Consider the following 15,566-nt stretch of genomic DNA (forward strand, 5'->3'; position numbering starts at 1 on the left):
ACCAGCAATATGTCCGATGGCTGAAAACCAATTACTTTTAGAAAGTATACTTAAGGAACCACATGGATTATACACAGCTGACATTTTAAAAACTAGACAGTGAGTTGGATATATGTCATATTTGTCAGAGAAGATCAAACTAAGGTGACACATGTTTGATCACTCAAGTGGATTGAAATATTTTCTTAATAATGAATATTGAGATAATACTCTGAACAAATTTTCATAGTATTTCCTTACCTATTTCTCATCAATCACTTTCTTAAGACTAGTTAACTAAATAACTATTTGTTTACATTATGTAATATTATATAATATTACATTATGTAATGTGTGTGTGTGCTCTTAGATAAATATTTCCAAGTTCAGAATATTTAGAAATTTTTTTATTGTGTTTTTAAATATGTAAACTTTGGAGATTTTTCTCCATTTAAATCAAGGTTCTATTACTTATCAATAAATCTGTTTTTACCAATTTATGCATATTTATTTTTTAGTTCTATACATTATGATTATTTGATATATTTATTTCTTTGTCCATTAATTAATTCCACAAAGATTTTCTGAATAACAAGTACGGCTCTATTTTAGTTTCGTTTTTCTATTTTGTATTTCCACACGGTGAAATTTATATTTTAGTTTTCTTTATTTAACTACTAAAGTACTGGTCATATAGTAAGGGTTCAAAACATATCTAAACTTGATAGAAGAAAGTCTTAAAAATAATGTATTCATTAAATCAAGTTATTTTAAAGTCAAAGATACATATAGTAACTCCATCACCATGCCTTGGAGAGTATACTTCATCCCTTTTTTACATAACCCATCATCAATTAAATAACCAAACACTAAAAACACACACACCTGTCATTTCCAAGACTTTTGGAAAAAATAATGTCCAGAATCGGCATTGTTGAGCACGTAGTTTCGTCATTATTCTTGTTGACTCTGTATTCAAGGTTAGATATTTTTGTTCAGTGCTTTTGAAGACAGGCCATCTTGTGCTATTGTTCTGAGTCCCATTTGGATTCCTAAATAATAAAATAGAGACATTATGGTAAAATTGAAATCATTGTTAGATTAAAAAGAATATTGTTTTCTAACACTGTTCACAAGAGCTTTAAAGAGTTTAAGACAGAAAAAATGTGGGCATATATTGATGATATGAAATATAAGTGAACTGGGCTTAGTGGTTTTAGTACTGAGAACCACTATGTTATTTAAAATTGTAAGAATTAAAATTTAAAGTTGAATTTTTTATCTGCATTTCTGCTTAACATATTGGAAGAAGAAATTTTTTATTTCAATAAAATATATCTTCATTCACACTTAAACGTGCTCAAAGGGTGGTGTTACTTTTGTTTCATTATCTTCCCTTATCCTAGGCCCAAAAATTTCACAATAAGGAATCATATCATCTACTCATCTTTTGCATCTATTTCTTTCTATATACTCTTATTAATACTGCCTGAGTTTAAGACCAAGTTTAATTACAAATCTTATTATGTAATAATCTCATTACTCCAGGAAACTTCTTTCAGTCCCACTTTTAAGTTTATCTAACATTTCATAGATCTGTTTACTAATTAAAAATCTTTCAATAATTCTTCAGTGGTTTCATATTAAGGTTAATGAACATGGTACCACCCACATTTCCAAATTTATTTTCAGATATTCTTTTTATAAACCCAGCCAATAGGAATTAGAGAATTAGGTAGAGTTCCCCAGTAAATCCCTCCTTTTTTCATTTCTTCTCTTTGCTCCAGCTGTTACTTTTGCTTGGAATTCTTTTATTTTCCAATTTTATGTGTCTAAACTCATTCAAAACTTTCATATTATCTTTTTATGATGTTTCCCATGCTTATAGTTGTGATTTGAAAATGAATAACTGTCGACTCTATCTTTTCAATATCTACAGTGTTGAGCTCATTTATACCTTTATAGCACTCAATAATATATTAATGCCAAGGTCACACAAACTCAGAGTTTTTTAAAAGTGACTCTACACAGTCACTACATCTGTAGATTTCCTTATAATATATCTTTATGTTATTAGTATGAGTTAGACACAGATCTAGCCTCTAGAAATATAAATATGAAACACAAAGTTTTCCTTAGGGAATTTATAAGCAAGAAAACCCAGGGAAACAAAGAACTACAACATAAGATAGCATAAAGGAAGTCTAAAAGAAGGGCCACAAATTGTTCAGAAGAGGGAGCAGTCATTACATGCTTGAAAGGAAATTACCTGATGGAATGGGAATCTGGCTGAAAGACAGGAAATAAGGACCTGAGCTAGAAAGGAAAGTTGGGAAAGCTAGAAAAAGGGATAGAATTAACATAGACATTAATGATTAATCTACTTCTTAGTTCAAATAATGATGAAAAAACTAGTTTTGTTGAATTCTAGGATAGAAGGAGATACCATTGACTTTATGGACTTAGGATATTAGTGTTGTCACATTAAGGTCTAACAGCCCTGGAAAATTGTTTGAAATCGAACTTGTAGGCATTTACTACTCTTGAGGAACTTTTGACTAAATGGCTAGTGTGAGCATAATCTTTTAGAAATATTGATCTGAAGGCAGTATTTAGAATAATCAAGAAACTATAAAGTTTTTCAGCCTTTTCTAACATAAACAAAAGATTAAAGTGACAAAGATAAGTAATTCATTCCTTGCTCTTATTCTACCTTATGCTAAATCATATAAGAAAAACTCTGGTTGAACTTTTCTAAAAGTTCAACACAAAAAATCCTTCATCATTCAGATACCTTCTGTATATTATTAATAGATAGAAATTTTGGAGTAGTATGAGCAGATCTAAGTTTGTTTTGTTTTGCTTTGTTTGGCCAAAGTCTCTAAGTCCAGTAGAATTTGGAAGGAGAAGTAAACATTCATCCAGTATGATTATCAAGGGGCAGATTTTTGCCATCAAGAACTTATATTGAATATGCACCATAAATTCATATTTTATCAGAGATGCAGACATGTTCAACCATGAATTCAGGAGCTTTAGAGGCAAATAGTTTCTTGATGTACTAGTTTATTTTATGGAGGAATTGGATAATTTAATAAGAATTATTAATAATCAGAGCTATTCAAGCAAAACCAATATCATAACAGGATTGAAACCTCCTGCTTTAGGGTATTATTTGAGAGAGGTCAAGAAGAAAATTTCTCCAGATCACAGATGACACATTTGTCTAGGTAAATTATGTAGTCTTTTTTCTTTCTTTTAAAGCTGTAGAAACTAACAAGTACAGCTGCTGGAGGCTGGATATTAAACCAGGAGAACCGATGGTCTGATTCAGTACAGCAATTCTTATGTTCCTAAATTGCCCACTTTTCTTCTAATTCTGCTCTAATTTACTTATGGCACCATTTTAACTGCGCATTCATTTCTGTCTTCTGTGAATGGCGACTTAAACAGAGCTGACTCGTACTTGAGTTCAAGAGCAAAGCACTAATGACACTGCCAGTGAGTGTTCATTTAACAAACTTTGTCCTATGAAATAACTCATTACATACCAAATTGTAATTTAGAGATAATAAAATTCCTTTGCCTATAGATGCAGATACAGTTTTCAAAAGATTGAAATAGCTATTGAAGTGATGAAGTATTTTATTCTATAATTTGAAGAAATCTCCAAAGACTTACAAAATAACAAGAGAGACAATTCTGTCTGTATCAATTAAAAACTTTGTGAAATACAACATATTTCCACCATACACAATTCCAAAACACTACCTATTTTTATTTCAAAATTATAAGATAAATTTAAACATCTTGACTTTGCTATTTCTCAAAGAATTTTTTGTTCTCGTCACAAAATAAATACTTCAAAATAGTAATAACTAAAATTTTCCATGAAGTTGTATGTGCTCTATTTTTAGTATCAGGTTCTTTTTCTACTTTGTGGTATACCAAAATGCTCTACAGATCATCCATTAGAATTTTCTTTATATGTAGGTTTGAAAGGTTTTAAGACATAGCTAATTTAACAACAACAAAAAGCAGAATATATATTTTTTTACATCTGTGTTACAGAAAATTACTTGCTTGTCATTGATATTTGAGTACATAGTTGATAACTCATTTTATGAACAGATTAAAGAAAAAGACATCAATTGATTCAGCATGCCCTGATATGAAGAAAAATTATGCATCCAGCTTCAAAAATAAAGTATTCTTGGAATTATAGAATCCTAGTGTTGCCTACCTAAGCCTAAAACGAGAATTAAAATTATCCTTAGGAATTCAGAGACAGTTATTTCTAAGTAAGCTATAGTAATTTTTGAGAGAATATATTTTAATTAGCTTTAAAAATCTAGTAAAATGAAGCTATAGTTAATAGTTATATATTAAAAGTCTAGATGAAATCTTTCACTGTCATAAGAGGTTTGAGGAAAATATATTAAGTTTTAAAATGTTAAAATATTTATAGTTTCCATTCCATGTCACTTAAATGAAATTCTATTTTAAAATAAGGAATAGAAGGGCTATAAGAAGACCTAAATTTAGAAAACAGATTCATTCATTCGTTCAACCAATATTTTTAAAGTGTGTACTAGATCAGGTATTATTTGAGTGATAAGAGATTCAACAAATACAAAATAGAAATTCCTTTATCTTGCCATTTTTATTTGATGAGAAAGACAATAAATAACATCAATAAAGAAATGATGTAATATGTTAGATGACACTAGGTGCTAGTGATAATAAAATGAGGAATGGGGATAAATAGAAATGGCAGGTGAGTAAGTATCAGTGTGTGCGTGGCGGGGGGAATGATGAGGGAGTCCGTAATAAAACATGTGATTGTCCTTTGTCTCTGGTTCTCACAATGTAATCTCTAAACACTTGGAATCTCATGCTATGCATGATAGCTTATGCTAACATGATGCCTTATGGTGAGTATCTAATAACTTATGCTCATGAAATGACTCAGGGTGGGGATGGCCACACTGATCATCTTAGGGTAGGGACTGGCCCTGCCAGAAAGACCATCCATGTGATTAGAGGGTTGAGACTTTTAGCCATGTGATATCATACTGACCTCCATGGAGGGGAAGCAGCTGAAGATTGATTTTAACCATGCAAGCAATGATTCAATCGATCATGCCTATATATAATAACAAAATCCCAATAAAAACTAGAGATACAAAGCTCAGGTGAGCTTCTTAGATTGGCAATACTCCATAAGTACACAGGCACAATAGATGTCATGAAGATAATAGATCTCTGAGGACAAAGAAGTTTTGCATTTGGAACATTCTAAATCCAAGATGCTCTATGTGTCTCATTCCTCAGCTGGTTCTAATTTATATCTTTTTGCTATAAGAAAACTGTAATTGTAATTACAGGGCTTTCCTGAGTTCTGCGAATAGCTCTTGTGAGTTATAAAATCTGACGGAGTCCACAGGGACTCCATATTTGTAAACAGCTAGTCTGAAGTGAGGGTAGCCCTACGGACCCTAAACTTCTGACTGGTGTGAGAAATTTTGGACCAATTTAGCAGACTGGAAGATTAAACTTGACTTTCTCTAACTCTGGGTAAGGGAGCTTTGTAATATTTAATAGAAAATGAAGTGAAGACTTGAGGAGAAAAGGGATGAGCCAAACAGTTGTTTGGGGATATAGTATTTCAGCAGAAGGGATGGAAAACAAAGATCATGAGAAAAACATGTGCTTAGAGTTTTCCAAGGAAAGCAGCGGGGACAGTGTGACTAGAGTGGAGGGAGCAAGGGAGTGAGTGTAGGAGGTGAGGTTGGAGAGGGGACAGTAAGGTCACATTATTTAGTGCCATGTATGTCTTTGAAAGCATTTTGTGCCTACCCAGAGTAAGAGAGGGAGGAATTGGAGGGTTTGCACGAAGAAAGAACAAGATTGACCAGGCACGGTGGCTCACACCTGTAATCCTAGCACTTTGGGAGGCAGAAGTGGGCAGGTCATGAGGTCAGAAGTTCAACACCAGCCTGGCCAACATGGTGAAACCCCGTCTTTAATAAAAATACAAAAATTAGCCAGGAGCGATAGCGGGCGCCTGTAATCCCAGCTACTTGGGAGGCTGAGGCAGGAGAATGGCTTGAACCCGGGAGGTGGAGGTTGCAATGAGCCGAGATCATGCCATGGCACTGCAGACTGGGTGACAGAGCAAGACTCCATCTTGCGGGGAGGTGGGGAAGGAAAGAATAAGATGTAATTTACATTGTTTAAAAGATCAACTGTCTGTAGTGCTGGGAATAACTACCGATGGTTCAAGGTGACCAATTAGGAGGCTACTAAAATAATTTAGGTGAGAAGTGATGGTTGCTTGAACTAGAGAGGTAGTGGCAGAAATTGAAATAGTCAGATCTTACATGTATTTTGTAGGTAGAGCCATTACTAGGCAGATAGATTAGATATAAAGAGGAAAGGAGCAGGCAAGGTTGACTCCAAAGATTCTGGCCTGAGAAACTGGAAGAATGAATGTAGTTGACATTGCTGAGATAGGAAAGACTGCAAGAAGAGCATGTCTGGAATGCAATATCAAGAGTTCACGGCTGGGCATGATGGCTCACGCTTGTAATCCCAGCACTTTGGGAGGCCAAGGCAGGCAGATCACTTGAGGTCAGGAGTTAGAGACCAGAGTGACCAACATGGTGAAACCCCATCTCTACTGAAAATACAAAAATTACCCGAATGTGGTCATGCCTGTGATCCCAGCTACTTGGGAGGCTGAGGCAGGAGAATGGCTTGAACCTGGGAGACAGAGGTTGTCGTGAGCTGAGATCTCGCCACTGACTCCACCCTGGGTTATGGAGCAAGGCTCCATCTCAAAAAATAAAATAAAATAAAATAAAATAAAATAAAATAAATAAAATAAAATAAAATAAAGAGTTCACATGTTAAGTTCACGTGTTAAATTTTACATCCAAATGGAGATGGTAAGTAGGCAGTTGGAAATTTGTAGTTACTCTTGATTTTACTGATAGAATCTCTGCATTTCAATTAGATCCACAAGTTCTTATTCAACGTGTATTTTGTATTGGAATGACCTTGCCTAGAATGTGACACACATTCTATGATTAAAAGTGAAAAATAACAAAAGTTAGAATAGCTTTGTACTGAATAGGAGATTAGACAATATTACTTCAAGGAAACTTCAAATTCATTTAAAGGGCATAATATTACTTTTGATAAAAATAATCTAAGCAACAGAAAATTTTCTTTTAGGAAAAATTACCCGGAAAAGAGTTAACTGAAACAATTTAAGAATAAAAAATCTTTGATTATGAAATACTTCTGATTATATGCTAATAAAATAAAGTGCTTCCATGAGAAATATTTGAGGGCTGAATTGTGACATCATAAAGCTCAAATAATAGAAGACATGAATGGGATATTTTTACTTAGTAATGATTAGTAAAATAATTGGGAGAAAAGAATTATTGAAAAACAAGATGCCATTATATGTGGAAGGTAGCAAGCATATCTTTATTGTTACCTCTCTAATATTAATATAGATTTGAAATTATTTTGGTCAAAGGTTTTCACCAATTAATTAAGAATCTGAAATCGATTACTAAGATAAAATAGATTATTTTGTATGTATCACTATTTTAATGGTTACAAATTCAGTGTTCTTAGATACTCACTTTGAAAAATTCATTAAACATGATATGGGCTCAATTCTGTATGTATGTGTATTGCAATAAAAACTGATTTAAAATGTTTGTTGTGCTGATGTCTTCCTCCAAAAAGTGCTATCATTGCTGTCTGGGCACCTTAAAGTGGTACATTTGGTTGTTTCATCTTACTTTTCCTATAAACAATGTCTTTTATTGATTTGCAAATACTTTTTCTCAGTCTGGAGGTTGTCCCTTTTCTCTGTTGATTGTTTCCTTTGCTGTGAAGAAGATTTTTTTAGTTTAATACAGTTCCATTTGTCTAAATTTGCTTTTGTTACCTGTGCTTTTACAGTCTTAGCCATAACATCTTTGCCTACATCAACGTCCTAAAGTGTTTTCCATATGTTTTCTTCTAGCAATTTTATTGCTTTAGGTCTTAAGCTCTTTAATGTAATGTTCTCCCAGCTACACTAACAATGTTACTCAATTTACAAATTTCAATACAGCTATAATATTATAAAATATACATAATGCACTATACCAATTCATAGGATATACAACGCCTATATTTCCCCAAAGCATAGCTCCTTGTCCTATTCTTGACCTACCGTCTCTTCAGACAGACCTTCCTCAGGAAACAAATTGAAGTAGTCAGTGTTTATCACTTCATATTGTTCTATGTACTTTAGCTGTCCTTTTTCCTTTTTTCTCATGAGAGGGTAAGTCTCATTCAAACTGTCATTTGATTGCTTTGTTCACAACCTGAAATTGTGCCTGACTCATAGTGTGCAGGCAAGAAATATGAGTAAAATAAGTAAGAAACATCACAACTGATGTGTGGTTACCTCTTCGTCCTTCACAGTAAATGTCCACATTTAAAAACTACTACCACAAGGAAAATAGTTCACAAATGACAATTTCTGTATTTTTAAGAAACACAGTATTCCAAACCAAATAATGTGAAATTCTGCTTCCAATAACTATTTGTTGTGGCAATCAGACACCCTGGGACAACTTTTCAGTGTCTCACATGCAAACTATTTTTTACCATGTTCACGCCTGTAATCCCAGCACTTTGGGAGGCCAAGGCTGGTGGATCACGTGGGGTAAGGAGTTTGAGACCAGCCTTACCTATATGGTGAAACCCCGTCTCTACTAAAAATACAAAAAAATAGCGGGGTGTGATGGTGTGCACCTGTAGTCCCAGCTACTCGGACGGCTGAGGAGGAGAATTGCTTGAACTTGGGAGGCAGAGGTTGCAGTGAGCCAAGATTGTGCCACTGCACTCCAGCCTGGGCGATGGAGTGACACTCCATCTCAAAAAAAAAAAAAAAATACACAGATTGCTTAAATTAAATAAATTAATTATAGTTTTTATTCTTAACTATATACCCAAATAAAATGAGTTTAATATCCACTGAATTTTATTACAGCAACTTAGTATTAATCGGCGAATGCATTACCAGTAATTTAATCACACTGGCTCCATTTTAATCCACAAGGCAATGTCCTAGGTAATTTGTTAGTTTTATAAAACCTTTTATTTCATGGTTTTCTACAAGCTTCTAAGATGAATCTTTAAAGATACAAGAAACATGTAAGTATTTTTTCTTTGCATACTTACACATATACATGAGCTATCATAGATGATATAACAGAGTACCATAAATTGGATAGCTTACAGACAACAGAAATTGGTGTCTCATATTCTGGAAGCTGGGAAATTCAAAATCAAGGCACTGGCAACTTTGGTGTCTGATGAGAGAGTTTACTTCTTGGTTCATAGACAGCAGTCTTTTTTGCTGTGTCCTCACATAGTAGAAGGGAGAAGGGAGCTATTTGAGGTCTCTGATATAAGAGCACTAATCTCACTCATGAGGGCTCTGCCCTCATCACCTAATCACTTTCCCAAGGCCCAACCTCCTAATACCTAATATCATCACATTGGGAGTTAGGATTTCAACATATGAATTTTGGAAGCACACAAGCTTTCAGCCTATAGAGCAGACAAATGTGTGTGTGTGCGTGTCTGTGTGTTTGTGTCTCTGTATTCTGCAACTTGAATATTAGAAATACCCAAAATAACTGAACAAATATCATTTATATAAAATTTTATTTTATATTATAACATACAAATGAAACACTGTAACAATGCCAAATTATGTAAATTAAAAATTATATTTTGAGCTTCAGAGAAAATCAGTCTTGTCTATTTTTTCATGTCCAGTGCCTATCATAAACCCAGGAAAATATACACTGAAAAAAATGCTTTTTGCAGTAAGAATTAAGTGAATAGCTTTTGGAACTTTGGATGTATCTTGGATCAATTCAGTATCAGTTCTAAAATAAAACTTTCCACTTTATTAAAAAAGAAATTCATCTTTTCTCATGTGTTAAGTTAAAGAAAAATGTCTTAAAATATTAATCTTCTAAAACTCACATTTATAGAAAACTCACACTGATTCTTCAAGCGTCGTGAGATAGCAAAACGTTTGACTTCAACGTCCTTCATCTGCTGATGAGGAGTCATTATATAGATGACTTTCTCTTAAGCCTGTTCACAAACTAAAATCTAACTCAGATTTTCCAAGGCCCACTTATATTCTCCATCTTGACTTACTATAGTTTGTTAGGAAGGTCTTTATAACTACTCTTTTTGTTTTCTGGAAGATGTAATAAAGGCAGAAAAAATTAGTTACTAAAGCAATGTGAACTGTATAATAATGCAGCTGTGCATAGAGAATGTAAGAGGATTATTTGCAATTTAGATTATATTTAATGCAAATATCTCAATCTAGTTCATTTTTATTAGTTGCTTCCTCCCATCTCCAGATATTTCTATTGCTAACGGTAGAAATGAGAAAAATAATTACCAAAGAACAATTCCCTAGATTAATTATAGTTTGTTCAGTTTTTTTCTTTGTCAAATAATAAGGTTTGTTATTTTTGGGCAGGAATCAAGGTACCTAGAGGGACAGGATTATAATAGCATACCTTAGAAATTTGCAAAAATTCATAAATTAACTAAGGATGATTTCTTGTATCTAAATATACTGTGCTATAAGAGTCCATGGCCAAGTGGCTTATTAAACTTTTACTGTTTCATCATTCCTGACTTGTGGATTGGAATACATTCTCAGCTTCACAGAGAATTTGGATATAGGTTTTTATGAGAAAAAAGAAGGGAAGAGAAAGGGAGAGGAGAGGAGAAGAGAAGAACCCCACAGGAAATATATAATCTGTATGATCCTTTACACAAATTTGATCAAAGGCAAACCATTTCAATGTGCTGAACTTTCTAGGAAATAAAAAAGACTTATTTTCATTCAGCACTAATAAAGAGGAACAAATTACACTTCAGTTAAATAAATACTAGGAAGATGACATATTAGCTGCACATAATTTTCAAACTTTAAGAAAAATTAACAGCTGTAGTAAATGGAGGCATGCAAAAATATGGGATGAGGTTTCATCACTAGCAATAAACAAAGACCAATTATTATATAATATAGCTTGACATGTGTTATCAAAGTGGATGCCTCATAAGTAAGAAAGAAACATTTGGTTTGAAGGGGAAATAAAAACACACATAAAAATGTAAAACTGAATCCTGCATATAAGGTGAGACATCTTGAGTGATTTCTGGTACCAGAAGTCTTACTTTACTCTAATCATTTGTTTCATTACTAGATCCTAATGAAGAGCCTTGTTCATGTTGTCAATCAGTATTGTTAAGCTCTGTTCTGTTCAAGAAATAAAATCGAGTAAAAAATGCCTTAAGCACACAGAAATATTTTTTTCTTTTTAATCCAAATCAAAATCTTCACGTATTTTCACCGTTGCTGAGATGTAGTGTGTTTTTTTAATCCTAAATTTCTAACTGGGAATCAAGTGCCCACTTAAAGCATATTTTTATATATTATGTGAACATTTTAATCTTAATAAGTATTTAAAAGAGGCTTGTGTACTTAACCCACTCTCCTAAATACTTCACTAAAGTAGTTGGATAGAGTCATGAAAACAAATTGATTCCCAGTGCACAGTTCTCTTTTAGTAATTTCTTTGTATTGCACATCTTCAGTTATTCATCAGCTGAAAGGGCAAAGAGTTGCCACACAAAAGATCTCTAAGATCTTTAGTACACTGTTGGTATGATGGATGAACAAAGCTTTCATGGTCTGGAAGATTATTCTGTCTTCTTTCCTCTGCATTGTTTGGATATAAAGGTTTGCATAATTAGCTGGCGAGTTAAAAAGGAGATACGAGGCAATGTTTAGCCTCCTCCAACTTCAGAAAATGAATTGAGCTGAATACTAAATCATATTAAAGAAAATCAGAAACTTTTTCTTTCCCTTCCTTCCTTCTTTTCCTTCCTTCTTTCCTTCCTTCCTTCCTCCCTCCCTCCCTCCAGTCTCTCCTTTCTTCCTTCATTCCTTCCTTTATTCTTCCATTTTTCCCTTTATTCATTAGCTGAGCAAGTGCATCCAGATGTCTTCCCTAATTTGTAAATGTGAAGATGCATTATGTTTGTACCCATTTTCATTTTCTAACGACAGCAAAGCAACTGTTATCATTTGGATGTGATCGTATGAATCCCAGAGGAGTGACAGCCTAATGATCTGTAGAAAGCTCAAATGTACTTTCAAATAATGGCACTTAGAACACTTATTTTAATAAGAGGGCAGACTTTGCATTAATTATAGATAAGAAAATAATCTCAAACTTGAAACAAATTGGCTTCTTTTTTGAGTCTTCCAAATTCTATCGGTTTTGCTCTTATTCATGTCTGTTTGCTTTAGTCTGTGCCATAAAATTGATGGCAGCAAGCCCACAGTTTCAGGAATGAGCCTAGAATTGCCAAAAAATATCCTGGAAACTTAGTTTTGTAGTAGCATATACAAATCTTAAAATAGCTTGATTTTAAATGAATACTTAAATATTAGAAAAGACTTGAGAAATAATACTCCAAGAAAATTATACAAAAACTTAACTGTGATGTTTTCTTTAACGGGTAGTTTCAGCATATCAAATAATTATTCTTGAATTCAAAGTTATTGACTTTATATCACTATTCACTGGAGGTCCCTATTTTTAACTAATCACCTCCATTAGACTTTAAGGCTCCATAATAGCAGACAACATGTCTGTTTTGTTGACTCTTGTAGCCTTGCATAGAGTCAGTGTTTGATAAAAGGCTGTTTGGTAAAGGTTTTACCTAAATAAGTAAACCATTAGACTAATTGTATTAGAAAGAACCTTTAAAGTGATTAGAATTGTACTGCATACACTTGAAACTACAGTGTATCTTTTCAAACGAAAAATCAAAGTGTGTGTGTGTGTATTTTCTCTTCTAAAAAACGGGTGTGGATATTGGCTAAGATATTTTGAGGTTGTTTGAGATCTGTTTCAGAGGTATATGAGTAAATTTAAGAAGAATATACTTTAAAAAACATCTGTTAGAAATTTTGTATCTATTAGACACTGAACTAAGCACTTCTTATGCAAAAACTCAGTTAACATTCACTATAATTCTTTGAAAGAGGCAATTTTATTATTCAGATTATATAGATAAGGAAGCTGAGATTGTCCAATATCACACAACTCGAATGGCTGAGGTAGGTGAATTTTCAAATCTCAAAGCCTACAATGTCAAAAACATAAATCTGGTGTTTTCATGATTTCAACTAAGTACCTCAACATTAACGTTAAAAAAATTGATATTACTGTTTTCTAATAAAAAGCAATTTTGCTGAGTGTTGTGGTGTATACTTATAATCCCAGCTACTTGGGAGGCTGGGCTGAGTTAGAAGGATTGCTTGAGCCCTAGGGTTCCAGATATGCCTGGGCAACATAGTGAGCTCCCCGTCTGAACAAAAAAGAAGAAAGCAGTCTTCTCATGCAGTTTTTCTAAGACAAAACAAAACAAACAAATAATAAAAAAAAAACTAGAGTATATAGTTGCATACAGAGATACAAATGGAATATAAACAAATTTCATTTTCAATGATAGAATTACAAATAATACAGTTTTTAGGATAATATCTAGCTGTGGGTGACTATCTCATCTCCTTATTTCTTTACTGCTTATTCAAAACATTTATCTATATCATCTTACAGATAACTTAGTAAACTTTGATAAATAAAACATTTTTCAACTTTTAAGTTAAAATATTTTCTCTATTTTATTTGAAATCTTTACAAAAATCCTATCCAATTTTCAAAATATTTTGTCTCTATTTAGCGTTGTGTTTCCTTCCAAATGGCATAGATCTCGTCTTGGAATCATGAGAATATAATTGCTTTACATATTCTTCCTGCTTTAGAAAAGCTGACGTTACTTTAGTTGAACTTCCTTTTATGAACCTACACTCCTGCCTAGTAGTGAATTTAGGTTAAAAATTTTAAGGTGTTGAACCTAGTGTCATTTTATGTATTAATATACACAGTGTCTAATATGCAAAGAGGGGATTTTAGGTAATGTAATGAATTTAGTGAAGCCAAAATTTTAAATATATCTATGTGTATTTAATTTTATTCGTACATCTACATAAAAGATGTTGTATATAGGGAAAGTAAGATGAAACAACCAAATGTGCCACATTAAGGTGCATAGACAGCAATGACACTATTTATGGAGGAAGCTGTCAGCACAACAAATAAACATTGTAAGTCAGTTTTGTTACCATAAACATACATACAGACTCGAGCCTAAATCATGCTTAATGAATTTTTCAAAGTGAGCATTGAACATTGAATTTGTAACGATTAAAATGTTGATAGACACAAAATAATCTTATTTCACTTTAATAATCCATTTCAGATACTTAAGTAATTGGTGAAAACTTTAACCAAAATAATTTCAAATCTATATTAATATTAGAGAGGTAACAATAAAGATATGTGTGCTACCTACCATACAAAATGCCATGTTATTTTTCCATAATTCTTTTTTCCCAATTATTTTACTGATCATTAGTAAGTTAAAAATAGCCCATCCATATTTTCTACTATTTGAAAGTGTTACAATGTCCCATTTAGTCTTCAATTATTTCTCATGGAAGTACTTTATTTTATCAGCGTGCAATCAGAAGTATTTTATAATCAAAGATTTCTATGCTTAAATTATTTCAGGTAATACTTTTCTGGGTACTTTTTCCTCCAAAATTTTTTTTCTGTTACTTGAATACTTTTTTTTAATCAAAAATAATATTAGGCCCTTTAAAAGAATTTAAAGTTATCTTGAAGTAATATTGTCTAATCTTCCATTCAGTGTTTTATTCTCTCTAGTATATCTGCACAAAGCTATTCTAACTTCTGTTTTTTCACTTTTAATAATGGAATATGTGTCACAATCTGGACAAGGTCATTCCAATCCCTGACAACTTTATTTGTTACTAAATCTAGTTGGAAAAACAGACCTGCATTCAGGCCCTACTAGAATTCCAGGCCCCAGGGCTGTTTTTATTTTTTTTCTCAAAGACAAATATGTCTTTATTAATACCAAATATAATACTAAGCTCAAAAATATCCCCATAAATTTTACCCAGGGTTTCTCTGCTTTTCCTATAGAATAAATTTAAATTCTCCCTATGACATAATTTTAATTGTACTTGACATCAGATGTATTCACTACTGCTACTCTCTGTATAGATAGACCTCAAGACTAAAGATAACCTCTTCATTGTGAAAAAAATGAGATTACTCTTATCTGGAGAAATAGCATATGAGGCCCAGTAGTCTGTTGATTTTTAAAAAATCCACAATAAAGAAACTGAACTGACTTTTTTTCAGGAAGCTGTTTGTTATTCAATAATTGAATTTTATTGCCTGACATGTGCTAGGAATGTGGGCAATGGATACAACAGTAAACAGAACCTGTAAGTCACTGATCGCTGAGATCCATCAGTTTAATGATTGGAGATTAATAATAAATAAGTTGATTAATAGATATGA

General features: G+C 32.8%; 1 protein-coding gene across 2 annotated transcripts in view; it reads right to left on the reverse strand.

Annotated features, from left to right (window-relative positions):
- BCHE (butyrylcholinesterase) overlaps positions 1-15,566 on the reverse strand; it is a 68,765-nt gene that overhangs the window by 12,792 nt on the left and 40,407 nt on the right. For both annotated transcript variants that reach the window (XM_054482534.2, XM_063662392.1), the window contains exon 3: positions 865-1,031. In XM_054482534.2, coding sequence (XP_054338509.2) covers positions 865-1,031 — 167 coding nt within the window. The remainder of the gene's footprint in view (positions 1-864; positions 1,032-15,566) is intronic.

The sequence above is a fragment of the Pongo pygmaeus genome, chromosome 2 (genome assembly GCF_028885625.2).
Source record: "Pongo pygmaeus isolate AG05252 chromosome 2, NHGRI_mPonPyg2-v2.0_pri, whole genome shotgun sequence".
NCBI classification, from domain to species: Eukaryota; Metazoa; Chordata; class Mammalia; order Primates; family Hominidae; genus Pongo; species Pongo pygmaeus.